General features: G+C 40.9%; 2 protein-coding genes across 5 annotated transcripts in view; both read right to left on the bottom strand.

Annotated features, from left to right (window-relative positions):
* The window catches only part of LOC121930682 (sodium/hydrogen exchanger 9B2-like), a 46360-nt gene extending 35899 nt beyond the window's left edge, over positions 1-10461 (bottom strand). For 2 of the 4 annotated variants that reach the window (XM_042467350.1, XM_042467354.1), the window contains exon 1: positions 6403-6770. The gene's annotated coding sequence lies outside the window, so the exon portion shown is untranslated. Of the gene's footprint in view, positions 1-6402; positions 6772-10359 lie in introns of those variants that run through there. The other 2 variants (XM_042467351.1, XM_042467352.1) reach the window with 2 other exon arrangements.
* Positions 9018-24497, bottom strand: part of SLC9B2 (solute carrier family 9 member B2) — a 28257-nt gene continuing 12777 nt past the window's right edge. Inside the window, exons 4-12 of the mRNA XM_042467349.1 lie at positions 23437-23607; positions 22576-22718; positions 20426-20553; positions 19613-19788; positions 17203-17309; positions 16726-16875; positions 13692-13800; positions 12429-12565; positions 9018-10589 (exon numbers count right to left, since the gene is read on the bottom strand). Of these exons, the coding sequence (XP_042323283.1) occupies positions 10350-10589; positions 12429-12565; positions 13692-13800; positions 16726-16875; positions 17203-17309; positions 19613-19788; positions 20426-20553; positions 22576-22718; positions 23437-23607 (1361 nt within the window). The 3' untranslated portion in view covers positions 9018-10349. The remainder of the gene's footprint in view (positions 10590-12428; positions 12566-13691; positions 13801-16725; positions 16876-17202; positions 17310-19612; positions 19789-20425; positions 20554-22575; positions 22719-23436; positions 23608-24497) is intronic.

Genomic DNA, 24497 nt, shown 5'->3' with positions numbered 1-24497 from the left:
CAGGGTTGCTGCCATGTTTTTACGTGTATCAAATGTCAGACATTCATCAGAAAAAGGATTTGCTCAAAAAAATTATATAATTATGGTTATATCAAAAGAATTCGCAGTGAAAGGATAAAATCAATTACGTTGTGACATCGCATGGAGCTAATTCTCTATCCCCCAAACACTGGTCATGCACGGACCTTTTTCTGGTATCCCATGACAGCTTTATTAATTTATTCTATCCTCCAGAATTAGCATCTTGTAATTTTATGTAACTGAACATATTGACAGAGATGATAATGAGCAAAGAACGCTTGTCTGGTGACTGGTTAGACCTGTAGTGTGCCCTCTGGTGTCACTATGGAAGTTGATGTATATATAATAACCCAAATTCTTTGGGATTCTGAATGATTTTGACATTTCTAAATGACTATGAATTTTCACTGATTCTCAACAGAACTGTGGTCTGAATTTGAGTGCGTAATAACTATCGTTTCTCAGACTCAGACCAAGTTATATATGCTAACCCAAGGGTGGGCAAACATACTGGAATTCCCAGGTTTGTTGCGTGCCTACTCCCATACAAGTTGGAACTTTCCCATCTGGAGGGATGGGGTTTATTTCACACAGGCATTGGAGGGACCCACACATCAGCACCACCTGATGTAAACTGGGCAGATAGTAGATGCGGAAATACTCATGACCACCGTTTTTTTCCTTCTAGGCAACTGTGGCTAAGGTGTATCGCAACGAGAGGTGGCACTGCGACTACCCCCGCCAGCTCACTCTGCCCAGCTCCGCCCCCCACGCCCATTATGCTCCCTTCCCCAAATTCTAGTTGCTTATTCTTATAATTCTTCACTTGTAGAAGCTGAACAATTGAGTTGAAGAACCTGACTTATGTCGGGGGCCTTTTTAAAAAAACGACGATGCAATGAGTTCTTGTCTCTTAATGAGTGATTTAGTAAATATGTTACCTCTTAAGCTGTCTTCCGTCACCAGACTCCCTACGAAGTTGGAAAGAGATCCCCCCTAGGGGCAATCCCGTCCCCAAATCCCTTGTGTCCTCTCGAATACACAATTAAAAGACTACTCCTGACACCTGCGCTCACTCCAGCCATGTTTTAAAAACAGTCCTTTAGAATAAACACATATCATATTTGAGTGGCGCTTCCTCCCCCTTTTTCTTTCATTTTAGAGCTAAACGTCGATATAACAGTACACGAACATCAACATTCGTGGATGCCCCTAATCCATGAATACCCTAAAGAGAGATGTATACTTCTTGCACTTACCAGGGTGACTTCGCAGCCTGTTATAAGGTTGAAACACCACCTATCTTTCCCTCTACGAAGTCGACCCTTATTTGTCTGTATCATCCTATTGCATGTTGTGTAAAATCAGCCCACATTATAGGTGCCAGTGTGGCGGAGGTCATCTCTTGACCCAGGTTTCCCACGTTGATTGTGGGTGCCTGCGCTTTCCGCTTGCCAACACATCTGTGGATATGTCTCCAATATGCTGTGCTGTTAACTGTTCCAGGAGGACGGCCATGAAGTCGTCGACATGGTAGTAAAAAAAGTAGCCTCTGGTGGGTGGGGTGGGTCTAAACACTATTCCTGGGGCACAAGAAAACCACGCCAATCATGAGCTGGCGGGTTTCAGGGTGAAGATCACACCATTTTTTTGGAGTGCCGCCATGTGGAACTCCACACGAGAACCTTTGTCACCCCTTTCCTGCTCAGACTCGCCCGCTATATCTCCCCTTACCCTGTTGGGTACCATCCTTATGTGCTGGAACCTTATATTTGCCTTGCAACTGTGTTATTGTGCCGTCCAGTTGTGTCTGAAACGTGTATGGAAGGAGACCCTATCATGGGGTTTTCTTGCAAGATTTGTCGAAGAGGGATTGCTGTTTGCTTCCTCTGAGGTTACTTATGACTTGCCCACAGGTTACTCAAAGGTTTCTGTGGCCGCGCAGGTTCGAACCCAATGGTTCACAACGCTCATAACCAATTGCCACATTGGATCTCACCTGGAACGCGGACCGATTTATTTACTTTGCTCAATGCATTGGAATTTCACGTGTGGGATGATATTTTCCTAAAAATCCAAGATATACTCTTCATTTTATGGGCCTCTGAGTCCCCACTGAACTGATGACCTTACCTCCGTATGAGAATTATAGAATATCACCAACCTCCAGGCCCCATCGGTGGAAGGGGGGTGAGACAAACAAAAAACCTCTCCCCAGGCTGTTGTGATTCACTTAATGTTTCATGGTTGAATTTTATTTGTAATATTGGATGTATGTTTACATTGGTAATACAGTACTTCCTGATTCTCCCAGAGTTGGTCAGACCACCAGAAGAATTATGCTGGAAAGCAGAACATACTTCTGGCATAAAAACAGTCAAACCTCCTGACCTTCCTAGAAGTGGGCCTTCTCTTTCAACAGTTCTAAGTAATGGAGCGTGTGTTTTAAAAACTGTCTTGGGGAGCGTTGAGCAGATTTCAGCTCCAGGAAGATCTGTACATTAGTTTTTAAAAGAGGACCTCTTTCTAACTATGGGACCTCGTTTGTTTTCCTTTGCCCCTGAGCTTGTATATGCTAGTGTCAGTCTAGGTGACTACTGTTTAATCCGAGGGGTCTTTGGTTAACTTACGGTAACTTTTTTCCCCCGGATTAAGCAAAATCCATGGATTTCATAATGGCAGGTCCCATTTACACTATCACTGGTGCTACACTTCTCCTTAATAATAGACAGTCGGTGCGCAAAATCTACAAGGTTTATTATTTAGAATATATATCTGTTTTGTATTATATTGTCAAAGCTGTTTGATGCTTGAATCTTGTGCAATTTAATAAAAAAATGCTCCATATCGTGTAAGTATAATAGAGGAATCATGACTGTGACAGCTGTCACGGTCAGTGCCTCGAGCTAAAAAAGACAGATAACTGCGAAATAAGCCTTACCACTTTAACATGCCAAGTTATCTGTTCCCAAAGAGAAACTCAGGTTGAATCTCCCGTTTAGTCACTAAACTAACGCGCTATATTTATTTTGCATTAGTGCCTCCTGTTTGTCAGAATTAAACTTGTTAATCCTCTGGAGGACTCAAAGGTTCTGGAGTCAGCCCAGGTAACAACTCACGGGGTGTTACGGCTTTGGCCTACACAAGTACGCACAAGTCTCTCACAAACCTCAGAGGAGGATGTCTACATGTCTGTCAGTCTGCAAAACCTCTGACTGAAAACAATGACATATAAAACAAAACCCACATGATAGGTTTGCCCAATAGGATAACCATTTACAGTTGGAAAGCACTTGGGGTCACACATCATCACCAGCAAACAACTAGGTGGGGTTTTTGTTGTTCTTGTAAACACACCGGATAGGATTTGCCACTTGTGCTTGTGCTTTATGGCACGATGTATTGTCCCATTTGCTAAACTGATATATCTCCTGACTACTGATAGTTGCAAAACCTAACGAAGCACAGAGTTCACTCAATGTTTGTATGAATAGGAGGCAGGACTACCCATGTTTGCAGAAATTGTCCTTCCCGAGTCCTCGAAAGCAGTCTTGTCGATCATGGTGTGTTCTTTACATTTTAAAAAATGTTGTTAATCCCTGTAAAAGAACTTGCAGGTTGGCTGTGTGCGTGTATCAGTAGGTCTTAATATGTGTCCCGGAGCAGTGGACGCTGTCCACGACTGCCCCTCGTATTTCGCGATTGGACTTGTCTTGCTTGGAGCTTTCTTATTATTTGTATAGCCTCATGTGTCGTTTGCTTTCACAGACTGGCATGGGGAAAAGCGAAGAATAGGCAAAACAAGTAAAATAACACCATTCAGTTTCTTCCTCCATAGAATATAAGCCTAACTTTCACCGGAAAAGGATATGGGAAAAGGTTTATAAGACTTTTATGCTTAGCCCTTGTAAGCATTAGCCTCACCCGCGCTAAAGGAATCTTCCTTACAGTGGGGGAAAAAGCCCTATTTCACTATGCCGTTGCTACCTACGTTCTACTTTGAGTTATTAGACAAGTTTCAGCGACGCAACCTTTCATCCTGGGCTTAGGTCCATACCCACTTCTCATTCTTTGGACCCATTTAGAGTCGAGTGATGGGTCATATGAATAACTTTTAGCCATGGCACAGCCAGAGCCAGAGCGAGTTGTTCGCGACATCTGCTAGACGAAAATGTTGTGTATTGCTTACGTCAAATGCCTCTCTCTTCAAGCTCATTGGACAGGTCTGAGAATTTATTGGTTAAGGGTAGGGTGCCTAACGCCTTAGGGCAGCGCAGACAGGATCTGTTAATACAATCGTCTACGTGCAGAAGACTAACTCGGCGTCTCATAAGGAGCTATGACAAGCAGCCCTCTCCCTGGATGCAAATTTTCCTTGTCCCAAGATGCAAATACCCCCCTTGCTGATTACGGCAATTTCACGGTTTCTATGTTCTTCTAGGCGATTGTTCGCCACATAGCGACGACTCAAATAGTACTTATTCCTCCTTTGAAATGATGGTCCGTAATTGAACGAGAATAGCGATATACCTTCTTGCCACATGCACTTAAGGATGGCGAGACTGTGTACGACGTCTTAAGATGTTGGGATACCCGAAAGACCATGGAATCCTTGCATTTTATATGAATGTTCATCAGGCACTAGAAGAGTCGCTACTTTGTTTCCGGGTATACAGGCCTAGTCGCTTTGCCACCATTAATGCGTGGTTCGACCCCATTCGAGTTGACACTAAGTAGGTGACATGGAGTGAGACCCTTTGACTGCCGACAGTACGTTTACTGATTAAACGCGATCTAGCTACTTTACACAGGACTATCTTCTATCATTGGATTTACCAACTGGCAAGGAATTTCTTCCTGGCAAAGAGATTAGTGGAGCCCTAAAAAACTTAAAGTGCCTGGACTGTGGTTGGAGGACTAAAGTAGTTCATCTAGAGGAGAGAGAGGAGAGGATGCGAGAGTGAGAGAGAGAGAGCTAGAAGTGGTCCTTTACTCCTCAGCATGCTTACTTTTTTTCCCTTTGTTATTGAAGAAGAGACGGAACATACTGGTGGTGGATCCAGGGCATTCTTAAGTGGAGGCTGCATGTGCTGATAATCTGAAACCTCCGTGCAGAAAATATTCAGTTTGACACCAATCTTAACGCCCATTGCGCTCCGTGATATGGATTCTGGAAAAAGAAGTTGTTTTGGCACCAGAGCTCTCTGACAAGAGAAGGCAAAATGTCTTATAAAACGACAATTCCCAGCCAGGCAGTTCCCTAGTACTGAGCCAGGGCAACTAAAAGGGTTTCAAACTGGATTTATTTTTGCAGTGTGGTTGCATCTGAACACGTTTCTATTTGGCACAAAGCTTCCTGAACCCCCTTCATGTCAAAATAAATATCTTAAAAAGACTGAAAGATTCTTTGTTTGGTTCAATGGTGATTTTGAGGGTTGAAATAAGTTACAATTATTTTTATTCAATTATATTTACGTTTATTTGCAAAACATCTGCCATTTTAACATTATGGGAATTTTCCGGGAATTGTGACTGAATATTCCGTGTGATCTGGGGGGATTCAGCGGGTTTTGGACAGACATTTCTGGGAATTATCTTCGAGGCTTGTTGGCAACACTGAGGACAAGGCACTGCAAAATGTAGGCCAGTCAAGAAAAATGTAGCCCACGACCAAATAAAAGCTAAAAGCACTCATATAAATAGCAATTCCTGCTTCTTAGTCATGTGCAAAATGGAGGACGTTTTTGGAATTCTTCCTGGACAGAAGACTGGAGGATGCCATGGTCACCCTGTTCACAAAACTATAAATCCATATATATTCTGTAGGATGGAGCCGTGGCAGTTAAAGTGGTGTGGAACAAAATCGGTTTGTCCTTCTTCAAGGGGAGACAGTGTGGCATAGTGGTTTGAGAATTGGACTATGACTGAGGAGTTGTTGCTGTTGTTGTTTCCGACTTATGGCCACCCGATCGTGGGGTTGCCTTGGCAAGATTTCTTCAGAGGGGGTTCGCCGTTGCCACCCTCTGAGGCTCTGGAGACCAGGGTTCGAATGCCAGCTCCGTCATGGAAACCTACTGGGTGACCTTGGTCAAGTCACACTCTCTCAGCCTCAGAGGATGGCAATGTCAAACCCTCTCTGAAGAAACCTGCCAATAAACCCCCCATGATAGGGTTTTGTTACAGCCATAGGGTCAGAAATTTATATAATATCTTGAAACCAAGCATGGCACACTCTCTCAGCCTCAGAGGATGGCAATGGCAGACCCCTTCTGCCAAGAAAAACCAAGGATAGGTTCATTTTAGGGTCGGCCATAATAAGTCAGGACTGACTCAAAAGCACACACTACAACTCTTCTTCCAGGGTAGAAAAATAGCCCCTACCTAAAACAAGTGCGGCTGCTGGGGGCCGAGCAGGAGGCCGAGGGGAGCCGGGCACTCTATCTACTCGACGCCCCAGGCTGAGCGAGGCCTTGCTTTCTCTCCCCTCCTCCTGACGGAAAAAAAATATCCGCCTTCATGAGCAACGAGGCCTCCTCCACACAGCCGCCCTTCTCCCCCCGCTTTCTCTCTCAAAGCCAGCCTCCTCCCTCAACGCGAGGCCGAGGGAATAACGGTTCCATGGCGCGGCCTCCCTCTCCCTCGCAGGACGCCGGAGAGCGCCGAACCCCGAGAACGGAGCCTTCCATGTCGGCCACAAACAATCCTGAGGAAATTCCCCTCACGGAAACCAAAGCCAGGCCCAGCGGAGGTTGCGCCCCCCGGCCTCCCTTCGCCTTCCCTGAGGGGAATTTCTGTCAGGGAACCCGACCGCCCCCCCCCCCCGACACCTCCATTTTGTGAAAGTTGTTTTTGTTTTTATGTGCCGCCTTTAAGTCGTTTCCCGAACCTAATAGGACGACCCCCAATACATTGATTTGAATTTTGTTGTTGTGTTTTTAACAATATTTATTTATTTATTTTGGTCTGTGAGCCGCCTTGGGTCCCTTCTGGGAGAAAGGCGGTGTACGAATGTAAATAAATATATACAGTTGGCCCTCCGTATCTACGGACTCCTTATCCACGGATCTAAGCTCCTACAGCTTGTATATGTATATGTGTATATATATATATATATATATATATATATACACACACACACACACACACAAGCTGTGGATGCATGGATCCATGGATAAGGAATCCATAGAAAATGAGGGCCAACTGTATTTATTATATATGTGTGTGTGTGTGTAATTTTATTATATATAATTATTATATATTTCCATGGATAAGGAATCTGTGGATATGGAGGGCCAGCTGTATTTATTATATATGTGTGTGTGTGTGTGTAATTTTATTATACACACACTCACTATATAATATTTTCAAGCTGTGGATGCTTGGGTCCATGGATAAGGGATCTGTGGATATGGAGGGCCTGAGGGTACGAATGTGTTATTACTATTTAACTCAGTGATGACCTAATGATCTCCACCAAGATCAGAGAATCAGATTGCAGTTTAGAAATTATTTTTTACTCCTGGTATGCATCTGTAAAGATCTACATCGAACAAGTTGAACTGAGGTAGAATAATGAATCTCATGCTATTCACAATTCTGAAGCAACATGCATACAAAAACCCACTCAAAAAAAGAAAAAAGAAAAAAAGAAAAAGTAATTTGGCACCACTAATAAAAAATGCAGCAGAGATTGAAGTCAACTGCATAGTAGTGCAAAAAAACCTCCAAACAAGTATTCTGAATTTTGCAAGTAGAGTGGATCCACCACATTCGCTGGAGTTAGGGTCACAGGATCCACATGAAAGTGGAAAAAACACAAATAAATTTTATCTATTAATTTCACCTGAGAGAACACCTGTAGGAATCTCTAGGTCCACCAGAGCACCTCTATGGTCAAGATCTGCCAGAAATTGACCATGAAATTGCGCTGGAGGATCTACAAATACCTAGAGAAATGTTCTCGCTAGGAAACTCTAAGTCCTCCAGCATGACTTTTGGCAGACAATGACCACAGAGTCATACTGGAGAACCTAGAGATTCCTAGAGAGAACATATTAATCAAATCCGTGAATAATCAAATCCTCAAAAGACAAAGCTGCAAATGTGGAGGGACAACTGTACTTGTATTGACAAGCCAAAAAGCATGCAAATACCCAAATAGATCCAATAAGCACTGTATCAGAGCCACAGCCACATTAAATGGAATCCTCACTGCTGAAGGATGTTGTAAAGATGATAGACAGAATTATTGTGTTTTATATATAGTCTAGCTAATGGCCCCCAAATATTAACGATGAGTACCAGAATCCTATATGACATGTCACTCAGTGTAAATTTGCATATATTTAACTATGTAGCAGAGGCGCTAAAAACTGTTATAGTGAGTTATGAAGATGCATAACGACACCAGCAGGAGGGCCTGATACGCATCGATGCCTGATGTGATGCATATCAGTCCCATTGTGCATCAGTCCCTCTATTGGAGATGGAAGTTGCAGATCTTTGCAATTCTAATTCCCACAGCACATGTTAAGTCCACTTACGAAGATGCAACCATACAGGATTTTTCTCCTTTGCAGTGTGAACTGTTTGAGATGAGTGCCTACTGCACTTGTCACATAATAGTCTTGTTGTTTTTACAAACCCTTTATTTAACACATGAAATATTGTTTCAAGTAAAAATAATTATTATAATAAAACAACATTTTTGTTTTTCAGTGTAGACTACTATTGTTAGTAGTCTACTATTGTTAGTACTTCAGCTGTTATATTCCCTTGCCATTGCGCATCATGGATGAAGCTGACAGGAGTTAAATTCCCAAATGACGGTCAAAGATTCCTCTGCTGGGTGAAACTGTTGCCAACTAGGCATTTCTTCTTAGAAGCAGAAGTGACAGAACTGAAATGGTTCAATTACTATCTGATGAGCAATTTTAAATATATTTTGTTTTATAAAATAATACATATATAGCTTTTTAAAAGCATAAACTTACACAGTACTTCCCCATTCAAACAATATATGGGGCTCAAAATTATACTGTCCATGCCTTTCCTGCAAATAAATAAAACTATTTGGTTGGAGTCTGTCTTGCTCTTAAACATAGTATACTTATTCATATTTCCTATATCCCATATTCTAGCCTATGAGGGAGCAGATCTCTAGATGTTTTGTTCCTCCAACTGTAATCCACATAGTCAACTGTAATCCACATAGTCAATAATCAGGAATTATGTGCGTTTAAGTCCAAAACATTTGAACATTTAGTTTCTGATCACCCTGGATCATTTAATCTATTATGAAATGTTGGCACATTGGCCTCCTTTCATTTTTAGCTAGACATGTTATCAGTACTACTGACATGACCATCTCAGAATGTTCTAATTTTACACAATAATAACAAAAATATTCATGATTCATCAGACAGAAGTTTTTTGTTTTTTATTACAAATACTTATAAAAGGTCCCGACAGCAAGTAAGAGGCACTGTGTCTGAGAAACAGGGCTATTCCTTTTCTAAGAAAATGCTTGAAGCCCAGTATCATTAAAATATTTTTAAAATAAAATAAATGCAGATTATCAACCATAATTGAGGCTGCAATCCTAGAAATACTTACCTGAGGGTAAGTCCCATTTAACTGAGTTGTATTTACTTCTGAATAGACATGGATAAGGTTTGCACTGTATGGGCATTTTAATTGGGTAAAAGCCCTAGTTACAATTGCTTTTTGGGCTCCTTTCTGTTTTAAAGAAAAGAAATGCCAGTTTGTCCATTGTCACCACATCCTGCCTTGGTCTGTTAAAAAGCAATGAGCTGGGATTTTATGAGGTGTTCTATGATCACATTCATGATCCACTCCATGATCCATGATTACATTCATGGTTATTTTCTTCCAGTCTTGATCTTGTATATCTTTTTGTTCCAAGACCTTTGTCTTGGGAGCCATGTCAAATGCATCAGGTTCTCCTGCTAGTTGGCATTTGCATCTCCCCAGTCAGACCACTAACTTTATTCTAGCTGATAACCTGTATATCCGACTTAGAAATTTTACTTGGGACAGCTACTATTTAGGATTCCAATATCAATATGAAGTTGTATGCTGATTTAATGCAACCATATTTTTCTATCAGTATCTTTCTTTTTAACAGGATCTGCATGTGTCTACCATGCAGACACGATCTACCATATAGATGTATGGTCTACATGGATCTACCATGAATTTCAAAGGCCTTTGGACTTCTGCACACCACCATTGGGTATGTTTATTTCTAAAAGGTTCTGACTATCACTTTAATGTGATAAGGAGAAGGGATCATGCTTAATACTTTCCTATACTGACCCATGTGTTGCCATTTCTTCTCCTGCTGCTTGTCCATTATCTTCTTCACCATTTGCCCCAGTTGTTTTGTGGAGAAGTTGGGGCCCTGCTAGGCCAATTATTAGAGCTCCAATAGGAGCTGTGATCAGAATTGCCAAGAAAGCTATTGTCAAGACATCCATGCCATATTTTTCTAATACTTCATCTTGGTGCATTCGTGCTGTATCTAGAGCAACAGAACCAATTGCAGCCTGACAGAAGAGAGAGAGACAGAGAAAACAACAATGCGCCTTATAAAGAAAACAAAGTGCTTTATCAGAAAACAGTCCTGTATCTTCCTAGAGTTTCCTTGAGTTAGTATTTGGAACAGAAGGGCCACTAAGCTTAAGCTTATATAGCATAGTATGCAGCTAATTCCACGTCTGCAAGATATGGGCTTGCTATAAATTGAGGGCTTGTAACCAAGGATCCAAGGTTTGTGAATTGGGTACAAAAAATGTAATTTTCTCCCTTTTGTCTCCTTCCAGTTAGTTAGGTTCTTATCACACCACATCATTATGCCAGGTTATTCCATTCAAAAACCACTTCAGCCACAGAAATCTACTAGGTGAGTTTTGGGAGGTCAGGGCCTCGACAGACCGGTGATAAAAGCTGATCTGGGGGCAAAGTGAGGGTGTGATGTTCACACAACGCACTCCCCAATGCTGCTCTGACACTGCTGTCATGCCGTGCGCCTGACCACACAGCAGGCGGCATCACAGGGCTCCTCTAGCACTGTGTTCAGATGACGCAGTGGCAAAGGGGCGCCGAAAAGCCAAGGCGCCAGCAGCTATGGCGCCCTTTCCGTGGTGCAAAAAGGCCAGATCGGGAGAGCAGAGGGTAGTTGCCATGGCCCTGATTTAGCAAAGAAAGAGACAGCTGCAGGCCATCCCTTAGGGGTGGTCTGTTCAGCCCCTCAATCTCTCAGCCTCAATGGAAGCCAAAGGCAACCTCCCCTCTAGCAAATATTTTTTTAAAACAGTAACTGTGGCAGCAGCACTGGGACATGGATCTTTAGAAAATACCACTGTGCAGTAAAGGTGTCTGTCTAGTGACTTTCAAATGCTAACAGATCAGGATTGCACCATTACTGCACTATAAGAGCAAACCATTTATATATATTTAAAAATTAGAAAAAATTAAAAAAGTATTTCAAGAGCAAAAAGCACAGAAAATATAGCTATTCTCTTGGGAAGTCTTGTTCTCCTGCCCCAAGCACTGGAATTAGTCTGAGGCTTCCCTACCAGAGATTTCTTTGGGAACCTTCAGAGGGACAACCAGACCATGCCAAAATCATGCCCATTAATTAATAATTTTAATAAAGCAGAATGAGACATCCACACTCAAATTACTGAATTCTGGAGGAAAGGGGGTCATTAACACATTATTTCCATCAGGAAAAAAATTGCATTCCCAATGACGATGCAACACAATGACACTGGGAGGACCATTATGTTGTATGATAAGACTGAGAAAAAAGTGAGACTAAACCACTGCCATCATGGTACAGTGGGTACTCGCCTTACACGGGGATCCGTTTCGGATCCCTCCGCGTAAGGCAATTTCTGCCTATGCTCGTGCACGGCGGCGTGGCGGCGCGCAATGGGCGCGTGCGCCCCACGGCTTGAGCACGTATGCTCAAGCTGCGTAAAGCGCGCCCGCGTATGACACACGTGCGCTGTATAACGGCGTGATGTGATAAGGACCTCAGAAAATTGTGTTTAAGTGCTTATTTCTGGGTTGGGAGTCTAAAGTCTAAATCCATCTGCCTTGGTCCAGGCCTCAGAGGGGGAGAAGAAACACTGGACCTCATCCCCTTTCCCTCTACCATTCCCTTCTCCTTTTGTTTCGTGTCTTTTAGATTGTAAGCCTGAGGGCAGGGAACTGTCTGATTAAAAATAATAATTGTAAGCCACTCTGAGAGCCATTAGGGCTGAAGGGCAGGGTATAAATACCTAAATAAAATAAATAAATAAAGGGTTAATATGATTTCCTAATAGGTCTTTGACTCAAAAATGATTAGGAAGCACAGCTACAAAGACATACTGTACCTGGACAGTTGCTTTGGGGATCCATGCCAAAGAAATAAATATTTTCTCCTTGATATTAAAGCCAGCAAAACACACCAAGAGGAATGTGGCTGTAATTCGGGTTGTCAGTCCAACAAATAGTGTGGCCACACAAAGTCCTGCAGCCAATAAATACAAACAGAAAAACAAACAAATGTATTCCTCTTCATAGTAAGGACATGGGTAAAGCACAGGTCATGTGTCCCGAAACAAGTGGTTCTTCTGGACAACAGATGGGAGCATTGGCAGCCAAAAGCCACATTGCAGATCTTTGCTTCTTTGTCAGCTAATCTTTTAACAGGGCAAACATTTTCTCAATGTAAATACTTTTTGTAATTCATTACTTTACACTTTAAAGATTGAGTATCTCAGAATTCCAAAATCTAAACTACTTCAAAATCCAAAATTGTCTACATGGCTGAGATAGTGACACCTTTTCTTTCTGATGGTTCAGTGTACCCAAACTTTGTTTCATGCACAAACATTATTAAAATATGTGTATAAAACACCAGAACACTTGAATTCTGGTGTTCCCCACAGGTCAATTGTTGGCCGCCTTGGTCATTAGGGAAAGTGGGGGGGGGGGGCAGCTGAGTGCTGAAACTGCTTGTGGTGCCATTGAGTTGGCCACCTTGGTCCTCCTTTTTTTTAACAATGTACAGCCTTTCTTCCCATCGAATCTAGATTACCACAGTATGCTCTACGTGTGTCTACCCTTGAGAAGTGTTTGAAAGCTTCAAGTGGTACAAAATGCTGCCAGTTATGCTACTAACTGTTATATAGAACTGACATAGTATTTTTCTGGTACTGAAAGACATGTGCTGGCTGCCAGTTGCACTTGTGGCCCAGTTCAAGGTACTGGCTTTAGCCTTTAAAACAGGTGCGGGACTGTTGTGGCCTTCAGCCATCCCTCAATGTTTTTCAGGCCCTCAGGGGTCTGAGCACCAATTGTTTAGAGGCAGGTGGCAAAATTTCTTGGCCTCACATCTCCTTGGTGCATACAGACAAGTTTCACAAAATTATGGGCCTTTTGGGGCCATTTTAGGACACAGAGAGACCTTCTTCTAGCCATGATGTATACTGGAACTCAGTACAGTGAAAACATGGCTATGGGGAGGATTTTTCTCCTTACCAAGAAGCAAACTGGAAATCAAGATGATAAAAATCCACGTGGTGAAAATGCCCTTAGATAAGCTAGCCACCAATTAGTTAAATGATAGTCAGCACTTTTCTGAGAAGACTTACCAACAGTTTCAGGCTTAAGAGATGCAACAGATATTTCAGCTCCAATTAAACCGAAGAGAAAAGGTTGGAAAATGTCCCAGGCAACTGCAATAATTTTTTCTACCTCTTTCTGAAAAGAAAAAAAGAAAAAGAAAAATATCTAGTATTTTCAGTAAGTGGTTTGGTGGCAGTGTTAGAATCCTTGTTAGAATTCTACCAGATGTATGATTCCTATATGTATGGGCATGATGGGGGTTGGGGCGTTTTTAGCTATGGCTAGTTGTAGATGTAGATATGTATTAGCTGAGCTGTGCCAGGTGACTATTATCTAAAGACCTTGAAACACTGGTCTCAGAAGCTTGGAATGTAGGCATGGAGCTGAGCTGGATAGTAGCTATTAGGGGGAGCAGTGGGGGATTGTTAACTGGGAAGGAGGTGAGGAGTTTGTTGCACGCACTTTTGCAGGAGGTGGAGTGGAAAAAATTGGAGTTTTTATGTATCGGCTTTGGTTGGACAGGGCAGTCTCAGCTTGAAAGCTGAACGGAGTTGAATCACTGGTCCTGGATCTATCAATAAAGTCCTGCTTATTCACCATACGGCTGACTAGTTGATTTTCAAAGGAACAGATTCCCTGTTCTGACATGTGGCACATACCTGCTTTGAAGGTTTGTAGAATATAATTAATGCCTTCCTAATATCCAACATAAGTTTTAAAAATCAATTGACCCAATGCAATTGTTATTTGCCCAATGGCACCTTGTGGGTTTCCAGGGCTGAGTGAGGATTCAAACCCTGGTCTCCAGAGTACAATGTTCAAACCACTAGACTACACTGGCTCTTATGGGGGGGGAGGGGGGGACAAAAATTGTCTCCTATAATGATTCTGCCCTCCATGAAATTTTCTTTTAGTCTACAGATTACTAGCAGTGCTAAAACTTCAGCTGAAGATGTATAAGAAAAGGGGCAGGTAGGTAAAATATTGAGGCAATTCAAATACAGCTGTACCCTTAGTACACTCTTGGTTACTGCTTACATTATTTCATGTCAAAAATGAAATGGCCTGAAGAGAGTATCCTGTGATGTATGACACTTCAGACTTGAGTCTCTCAAAAATACTTTTAATTAATACTACAAATGCTAAGATGGAACTATTTTTGAAACCTAATATTTTATTCAATTGTCTTTCTAAACGCTGCTAGGAAAAATTACTTTCTTGACCTATTACTTTAGGAGGTATAGTTTTAAAAAAAGATTTCCAAGATGTGATTACAATGTACAATTGTCTACTTTCTCAAATTTCAGTCTGTGTTCACTAGAACACAATGGTTCTGATCTCACCCTAGCTATTTGCAACGAACAGGCATACACAGTAGACATAAAAAATGCATTCAGGCAAATGAACCTCACAACAGTGCAGGTAGGGAAATGTATCTGCATCAGCTGATCAGTGCAAGCATTTCTAAGCATGAGCTAAGAATAATTACCTACTATAAAACAATACTACTGACATCATTCATCCCCTCTTTTTCCAGCAATCAGTGTTGTTGCTATGTATCCAAAATGGTATCACATATACACAAGAGGAAGCCTTTTTTGGACTACAGCTTCCATGCTCATTGAAGATCTGGAAATTGTAGTCTAGAAAAAGTTGTTTTCCAGTATCTGATATTAGCAGGTTTGGGGGAGTGATGGTTGGAATCCTAAATCAGCAGACATACAATGAATCTTTGCAGGAGAGCATAAGGGGGGGAAGGAATCTCCCAAACACTTAGTGAATGTAGGACCATATGTGGTGAGAGTGGGAATGGCATGGAGTGTTTGGAATGCTGAATAGAAATCCTCCACACTAAATGTTTCCTTACCCATCTATCTTGTCTAAGGAGCTTATCACATGACACTGATGTTTATCACACTATACTCTTAAAGTGCTACTATTCCACTTTGACTCCTCTAGCTGCCTCCTGTTGCATTCTGGGATTGGCAGTTTTAAGGAGGAGTAATTCTAAATACTCCCTCCTTAAAACTGCCAATCCCAGAATGCAACAGGAGGCAGCTAGAGGAGTCAAAGTGGAATAGTAGCACTTTAAGAGTATAGTGTGATAAACATCACTGTTATACCACAACTGCACTGTGTTATTCCCATCTTTGCCTGGATCCTATTGCATGATGCTATGACTCTCTCATGATGTACTGTGCTGAACCACTTTTGGAGCATTTAGAAATTCTTTTCCCACTGGAAGAGGTCTGTTAATGACTTCCTATCCTGTTATGGTTTATTAATCATTTTGAGTCTGAATGTTTCATTCCACTTTGCTGTGATGTGGAGAGTAATGGGCAAAGTGTGGCTGCCGACCCATTGTTCCTTCCTCTGGAATTCCCCAGGAATCTCCAGCAGAGAAAACTTGAGACTACTTTTAGTGGTTAGGCTGGTCAGAGACTAGAGCTCCTAAGAAAACCACTTTGCATTCATCCTTTGTTTTCTACAATTTTCTTTTACATTATTTTAAATTTTGTGTGTGTGTGTCAGTGAGTGTATATATGTATGTATTTAGAGGGTAGTGTAATAGTGCAGTTCTGATGCAATGCTATTAAGTATTAATGCCCAGAAAAATCAAGAGGTTCAGATAAAATGTTTGAAGAGAAAATAGAGTCAGTATACATAGGTTTAAAGAGTAATATATATAAACAAATAGAACTAGACAAGTGTTGGTTCATGGAGGAAAGTATAGGAAAAAATGGCAGAAATTGCATGGTGTGTTTTCATTATGTAATTGTAAAATTGTGGGTTCGCTGTTGTTGCTTTTAAAAAGCAACAGCCATGAAGCAGGAATGGTGCAAACCAGTTAAATGGCATCATAGTATTTCAAGTACAGTACAAGAAAGCTAACACTGGAACTAACACTGAAGCACAAATGCAGTGATAGGGTGAAACAGTCATTGCCATTCCTCTACTTTTCCAAGGACAAGACACATATTTTTCAAGTAGAACAACCCAAAACAACTGACAAGTGTGTTACAAAATCTAGTATTTTGGACTCAAAATGATACCACTCACTTTATTATTAGACCATGCTACTCCAGCCAGAAATGCTAAGACGATTGTGCAGAGTCCTCCAGTTCCAGGGAAACCAAAATAATTGCTGCCAAAGATAGCAAACATAGACAGACCCAACACAAAGAATGCTCTCTTCCATACAAACGATTCCTAGGACCAGTGAAGCAAAATGAAAACATAGGTCTTAATAAATGTCACACCATAAATGAGAAGAATGTAAATACATTTTCAGTTCTACATAGCTGAAACTAATCTGCTTGGAATTTATTTTATTTCTACTGTACCAACTTAACACCCTCTCCTTTTTAAAAATCATTTTCAGCCAAGGAATGGAGAGCTTATTTTAAGTCTGTAACCCCGCTTTTTAGTCTGTAACCCCGTTTGGATCCACCGAGAGAGGCGAGGAAACATAAATTATTATTATTATTATTATTATTATTATTATTATTACTTTTTGAAATATATTTTTTTCATTACCTGATCCTTGCTTGGAAAGTAGCGAAGAAAAATTCCTAAAAGGCCACCAGCTGCTATACCAACTGCAACTTCCAGTATACCATGGAGGATATTATCTAGAGTGGAGCCTGTTTTGGAAAAGGACAAACAGTGGGACTGAATGGATTTTTGAACAATTTCCTTCACACCTTTTATCAATGTAATTTCCTTGACTTTAAGATGCTCTATCTCTCACTACCCACATGGCCAGAAGAAGGAGCGGCCGGATATCTCTCCATATCATCTTAACGTAGAACAACAAAATTACGAGAAAATGCAGGCCTGTGACTAATGTGGTAATATTTCTTCTGTATGCTTTTTAAATAATAATAATAATAATAATAATAATAATAATAATAATAATAATAATAATAGTTATTTTTTCCCCGCCCCTCTGAGAACAATCAGGGCGGCTAACAAAGTTAAAAATACAGAACATATAAAATCCCTGATACCCTCCCCTCCTTAAAAAAGTATTAAACCCAATGGAGAATTTAGGGGGCGGGACAAGTTAAAACGGTCAACAACATCAAAACAGCAAACAATCAATGGGAGCAGCAGTATCTTATTCCCAGACGTTTTTCTGAGGCCAGGTTCTCTATTCTGGGAAGGCCTGTCAGAAGAGATCCATCTTAACAGCCTTTTTAAAACTAAGGATGTAAGTAGACGGATCTCATCTGGCAGGGCATTCCATAATCTGGGGGCGACGATGGAAAATGCCCTCTGGGAGGTAGCCAAGAGCCTAGATTTTTGTGGCTGAAGTAGGCTCCTCCCAGAGGAGAGGAGTGCGCGGGAAGGATTGTAGGGGAAAAGGCACCTTTGCCTGATGAAGAAGACAGTGAAGTTTTGAAAGCTTGCAGTATGAATTTTATGCATTTTATGCATTTTGGTTGATTCAATAAAAGTATCACTGTTTTGTGGATTTTGGATGTTACTGTACTTTGCTATATGGCCAACATAGCTACCTCTGGACATAATTTTGACTGGGGCAGGGGAGACTAAAAGAGTCCTGATAACTTTACCTAAAGTCTTGATAATTTTATCCAAAAGGCAAATAATGAGGGAAAGGAATCCAAAGGCCTTTTAGTTATGGTAGTCTTCCCCAACCTAATTCCATAGAGATGTCTTGGATTACAACACCTATCATTTTTAGCCAGCATGACTAAACATCTGACTAGTTGGAGATTATGACCTAAATCAAACTGCTAGTCTCAACTAAAGAAAACCCATTGAACCAGTTGTCAGTAGGCCCTTACTTATGTAAGTCCTACTGATTCAGTGAGTCTCTTCTAGCTGGAGTAATAATTGATTTCAGTCTATGGCCTACATCCAGTTGTTAACCTGAATCAGAAAACAGCCCATTAAAACATTGGGAGCTTGGTAAGTCAACACTTACACTGGATCCATTGATTCAATGGGTCTCCTCTATTTGGGACTAACGATTGGATATAGACTTATGGGAGTTGTATAGAAGACAACAGGGTTTTTGGAGGCTACTCTACTGCAACACAGTTTCCACTTTTTTCTAAACTACAGGTGAAAGATGGAAAAAATCAATTTCAAAAGAGTTCTTAAGGGCTACATTATAGTGATAGTTGAGGCCAAAGCAAAAGATTGAGATAAAAATTGCCAGCCAGCATATTATAGCATAAAGCATTTACTGCTAGGAACTAAGCTTGAAAAGAGGAACTGGGGAAAAACTTGTGGGAAAGCTTGGTAACAAATAATAGGGGGATGAGGTAAAGATTAAAATAATACAAAAGCTTCAATAAAACCAAATTTACATTGTTTCTAACAACATTTTGTTGTTGTATGCCTTGAAGTTTTTTTTACTTATGATGACCCTAAAGCGAACCTATCCTGGGTTTTTTTCCTGGGTGTTTCTTCAGAGGGGGTTTGCCATTGCCATCCTCTGAGGCTGAGAGTGTGTGACTTGCCAAAGGTCAACCAATGGGTCTCTATGGCTGAGCCAGGATTCGAACCCTGTTCTCCAGAGTCCTAGTCCAACACTCAAACCACTATAGCACACTGGCTACAAACTTTTAAAATAGCACTGCATAGCATTAAAAGCCCACCTTGAGTCAGTTTATAAAAGCCTAATGGCAAAAAAAAAATGTTTTAACTTGCTGATGGAAGGAGAGGGCCATGCTGGCTACCCCAGGGAGGGAAAAGAGATCCCAGAGGATGTGGACTGGCTGCAGAGTCTGAGTTTCATCACCCTTGCTGTAAGCCTCAGTTGGTCATAAACCTGGATCACATAACACTACAAGTGGGAGTGAATAATAGGTTCTGATGTAAAATACTCATGTAATAACACACACTATTTGAAAGTAGTAAACTGGCACATCAAGCAAGGAAAGCAGTTCATCAGTTCTAGGGAGTATCTGGTTACCTGAAGAGAAGGCTATCCCTAAGCAGGTATTGAAACCTGTGATGGCCAGGATGTCATCAAAACTTCCAGCAGCCATTAGCAAGGTTGGGACACCCTTGTCAACACCATATCCTCCTCCTTGTAAAACCAACATTGAAGGGACCACAACAGCAGGAGACACTGCCCCTAGAACAAATCTGAACATATACAGTATCAGTTCTTTGTTAACGTCCATCCTCTGTGTAGACTCTGTAGCGTGAGGAAGAGAAAGCAGCTACCTGCTGTTTTCCATTCTTATCAGTACAGTATTAAATATATATGTATAACTGGGGCACTTTTTTGATCAATTTTTAAAATGTCTGACTGAATAATGCAGTCCTAATTTGAGTAAAATATGGTGGGTTTTGAACTCTCTTCTTTGATTCCAGAACAATGTTATACTATATGTACCTCTTTAAAAATTCTGAGAATCTGCAGGGATCATGATTTTGCCAACCTGTGCTCTAAGACGGGGATTCAAACAGTACAAGACAAGACAACTAGCATCTTTTTTTTTTTTTACAGCACAGAGCTTGGAAAAATTACTTGCTTGGATTATAGCTCTGAAATTACAACAGTTACTATTACAACCTAGAGTCACCAGTTATATTCGAGAAAACTATATTTTCCAACTAATTGTAGTCCTTCAAAATAACTTTTGTTTGTCTGGAAATAACAAATATATGGTGCAGCAGTTTTAGGCAATGCTCTCATGAAAGAGGGAAGGCAGCTTCAGCACAAGAAAAAGAAATGCATTGTTTAAAAGCCGGGGCGGGGGGGGGGGGGGTGACTTACCCTAACATAAAGCCCCATTGCCAAGGCAGATTTATAAGGAAGTGAGACATAACGGCTGCTGTACATGCCTCAGTGAGGCAGGGTCCAATGCTCAATCTTAAACAGACGGCCTTTAATTTTTTTAGAGCCTGAGAGAGAAACACAGGGAGAAATCACTAGAATTATTTTGGATTTTCTCTGTTCTGCATATCTTTAATTATTTTACACTGAAGAAAAGTACTGGGATCCAAAAGATCTAATATTCATCTTCTTTCCTAGGATCTGCAAGGTGCTCACTACTTGGGCAAACTGGGACAGGGATCTTTAGTCAAAATATTACCATCCAAGCATGTGCAGTCAGAAACAATGGTGGAAGCAGAACACTAGAAAGGTATATTTTGGATATCTAACTCCCTTAATTCTGAGCCAGCAAGACTACTTGGTGTGCAGACTGGATGTCTCTGGAAGTTGTAATTCAAAAACATAACTTTCTCAAGTTTTGGGTGGGGCAGAGGATTTTCTCCAGTGAGCTGCTCTTATAATAGACTTGTCTTCCAATATTCAGTCATATGAAAATAAGCCTCATACTCTGATGTATGTTCCCAATCAACTCCAGTATGTCCACAAGGAGGAGCTGGGAAACATTCACTTTCATTTTAGATTAGCCTCATCTTATTGTAAATTATTTAATTTTTGGCAAGCTATGGTTAATCTTAGTAATGATTTGTTAAAACAAGACAACTTCAAACCCCTGTTTATAATGATGGCTTGTTTAAACTAAATATAGTTAAGAGTAGTCAGTTTAGAGTTCTTTGACAATTTGTGATAAAGCAGCTCATCTAAGAAAGAAGCATTAACTGTTGATCTTCCTGCTGGAGATGGACAGAGAAAGAAGGGAAGGATCCTCAGCAAAAGACCAAAGCTTGCTGAGGTTCAGGCTCATAACGTGCACCATGGTTTGACAATACAAACTCAGTGAAAAGTTTATTTAAATTGCTGCTGTTTATGTGCCTTCAAGTTGTTTCTGACTTACAGCAAACCTAAAATGAACCTATTATGGCTTTTTCTTGGCAAGATTTCTTCAGAGGGGGTTTGCCATTGCCCTCCTCTGAAGCTGAGAGAGTGTGACTTGTCCAAGGTCACCCAGCTGGTTTCCATTGGTGTTCAACACCAAAACTCTACACCACACTGGCTCTCTTTATTTAACTTGCCATCCGAATATAGCTCAGAAATAAAACTGAAATTAAGAAAAAGCAAAAATGCTAACAACCAACAGAATCAGTTCTGTATGGGAAAACACTTTGTCATAAGCAGATTGGGTATTTGCCTCATGCAGTTTATGGTAAACTTAAAGCTTTGGATCATACTTCTTGGATGTCCTCTCTAAGCAGAGACTTCTCACATGCAGCACAGCTTAAAAAAATGTCACAGATCGATTCATGTTTCTACTCTAGAAACTGTGACACATGGTTAAGAGTGTGATCTGGAACCTGACAGATCCAAGTTCTAGTCCACATGCATCCATGAGACACTTAATTTGTGACTTTGTCTTATCTTGAGACACTGGATTTTATCTCAGTTTGACCTACCTAGCAGGTTGGTTGTGATGACAAAGTGTGTAAAAGGACTCATCTATGCTATCCTGAACTCACTGGAAGAAAGATGGAATAGAAATGTAACTAACAAACATAACCAGTGTCACCGGTCTAGCTGCCATTGGTGATAAGTCTATTGAAGCTGTATCTCAATAAACTGAACCTTGGCTAAGTGCTCCTCTTCACATTAAATTCCCTTCAGATTTCTTTAGTTAAGGAGCCAGTACAGTACAGTAGCCAAAGTGCTGGATTAGGTGTGAGATCCACTAGGTGATCTTGGGCCAACCACTATCTTTCAGCCTAAACTACTTCATAAGGTTGTTACAAAAATAGCATGGGAAGTAGGATAGCCATGCAATTAAAATACACACACATTAACTGTCAGGAAGAATTTAGTCTAGCATTTTCCTAGCATGCTATTATTTTACATAGTAGGGGATTTTTATTTGGGAAAACATCCATACCTGCATTGGTACAACTCTGTCATTGCTTTATTTTATTCAGAATCACACCCAGTCTAGCTTTCCTGATCATGACATTTTGCATACACCAAGCAATGCCCATTTGATACTCCACCTTTGGGTCAAGGCCAAGGCCAGCACGGACCAAGATAACTGAGAGGGCAATGTTCCTCAAGGCTGCTCCCCATTTCACATTAATTTGGACTATGTCAGTGACGTATGGGATATTTCTGAGGAGAAATCCAACAAGCAGCATCCCTACAATGAACAGAAAGAGGCATCTTATTGGCATTGCAGGTGGTGAAATTATCTGAAATGCTCTGAACAAGGCTAGAGGCCTTTAGCTACTAGTCCCCCACTCTCACAAAACACAACCTTACAAGGAAAGTCAATGTTTAATCTTTTTTTTTTTTAATTAGAGAAATCCCCACCGGGGGGGGGGATCATCTAAAGAATCTATGTGACAAATCATTAGCAAATCCACTCTTAACTTTAATGGGCCCAGTAATTCAAATTTGTCTTCATGAATTAAAAAAAAGCTAAATGAATGATTAACCATTAATTTTATACCAGTAGGGAATAGGGTGGTCACATGAAAAAGAGGGCAGAGCTCCTGAATCTTTAGCAGTAGTGTAGAAGGGCAAATATTCATAGCTGTACTGCTGCAATTTCATCTTCTAAAAAACCATTAAAGGTGCAGCAGCCTTTTCCCTTTTTTTATTAAGCCATTCTAGCAGGTTATAATCTGCCTGAGGCTGAGTCTTCCTGTTGTCTCACAGATCAAGACTACCTGAGGAAGGAGACTTGCCATAAATCTACAAAAGCTCAAGCTGCCAACTTCTTTCTTTAGTTAGTCTCAAAGGTGCTACAAGATCTCTCTACATACTGATTCTACAGACTACCATGGCTATATCTTTGAGATCAGGACTATGTATCAGTAAAATGATATTACTCTATCTGGCAATAACATACTTACCAAGAAGAGGAGGGAAGGGAGGCAAACCAGGTAATTTAATTAGACCCATAAGTTTACCACCAATTACAGCAAAAAAGAAGAGGAACAAAATTCCAAAGAGATTCCCACCCGGAAGACACTCAGCGCCTGTAATAGACCAGATTACTGCCCAGACCAGAACTACTGCAGTCCCTGAAAAAGACAAGTTAAATAAATAAATAATGGCATTACAAAGAATAGTTCTTAATATTTACTAATACATTTATAAAAGGTTTATTAAGGAAGGATGATTTGCAATTAAAGCAGTGGAAGAAAAAAAGTTTGCACTTGTACTGTAATCCCAGTATTTTCGGAGCCCCCCTTCCTCACAGAACTTCTTTTATTTCGTGAAACCCTCTTGTTTGTTGGCATGAATTTTCACAATCCAGGAAGGTGCTTGTAAATCAACACTGCATTGGTGTGCAATTAGGGTTGCCATAAGTCTGGACCTCCAAACTGGGACAAATGTAGGACAACTGTAGGACAAAATTTTCAAATGGAGGGCACTTTTTTAAAAAATGGAGGACACACGAAAAAATTTGATGGTTTTTAAAAAATGTTAATATAAATACATGTTTCTTAAGCATGATCAAAATGGAGGACATTTGGGCATTATTCCTAGACAGATGACAGAAATGGACTTTCCCTTTCTGGCCACCCCCCCTCCCCCCATTCCAAACAGCACATTTGGGCATTGAACATGGCTTTACTTAACATGGCAATCTCTTGCATATTTCAGAGGCTTATTCCATAACCAAACTCTTTGGGTTTCACACTGAATATGTCAAGGTGATTTAACAAGAAGTGGGTTTGCCCTCGGATTCAACTGTACTTCTCAGAAGTGTGTACTTGGTCAAGGGACTTTGGGTTTTTTTCACTGTGCATGAGTTTGTAAAAATGAGAGTAACTTACATTGGTTGTGCCTCAGAAGCTGGCTCATTTCATCATCATCACTATCCTCTTCCTCCTCCTCCTCTTCTTCCTCCTTGTCCTTCCTCCCTCCTTCCTTCCTCCCCCTTCCTCCTTCCTTCCTCCTCCTCCCT

This window comes from Sceloporus undulatus, chromosome 5 (assembly GCF_019175285.1).
Source record: "Sceloporus undulatus isolate JIND9_A2432 ecotype Alabama chromosome 5, SceUnd_v1.1, whole genome shotgun sequence".
NCBI classification, from domain to species: domain Eukaryota; kingdom Metazoa; phylum Chordata; class Lepidosauria; order Squamata; family Phrynosomatidae; genus Sceloporus; species Sceloporus undulatus.
Note: the sequence above shows the minus strand (reverse complement) of the source record. Positions and strands in the feature narration are given on the sequence as shown.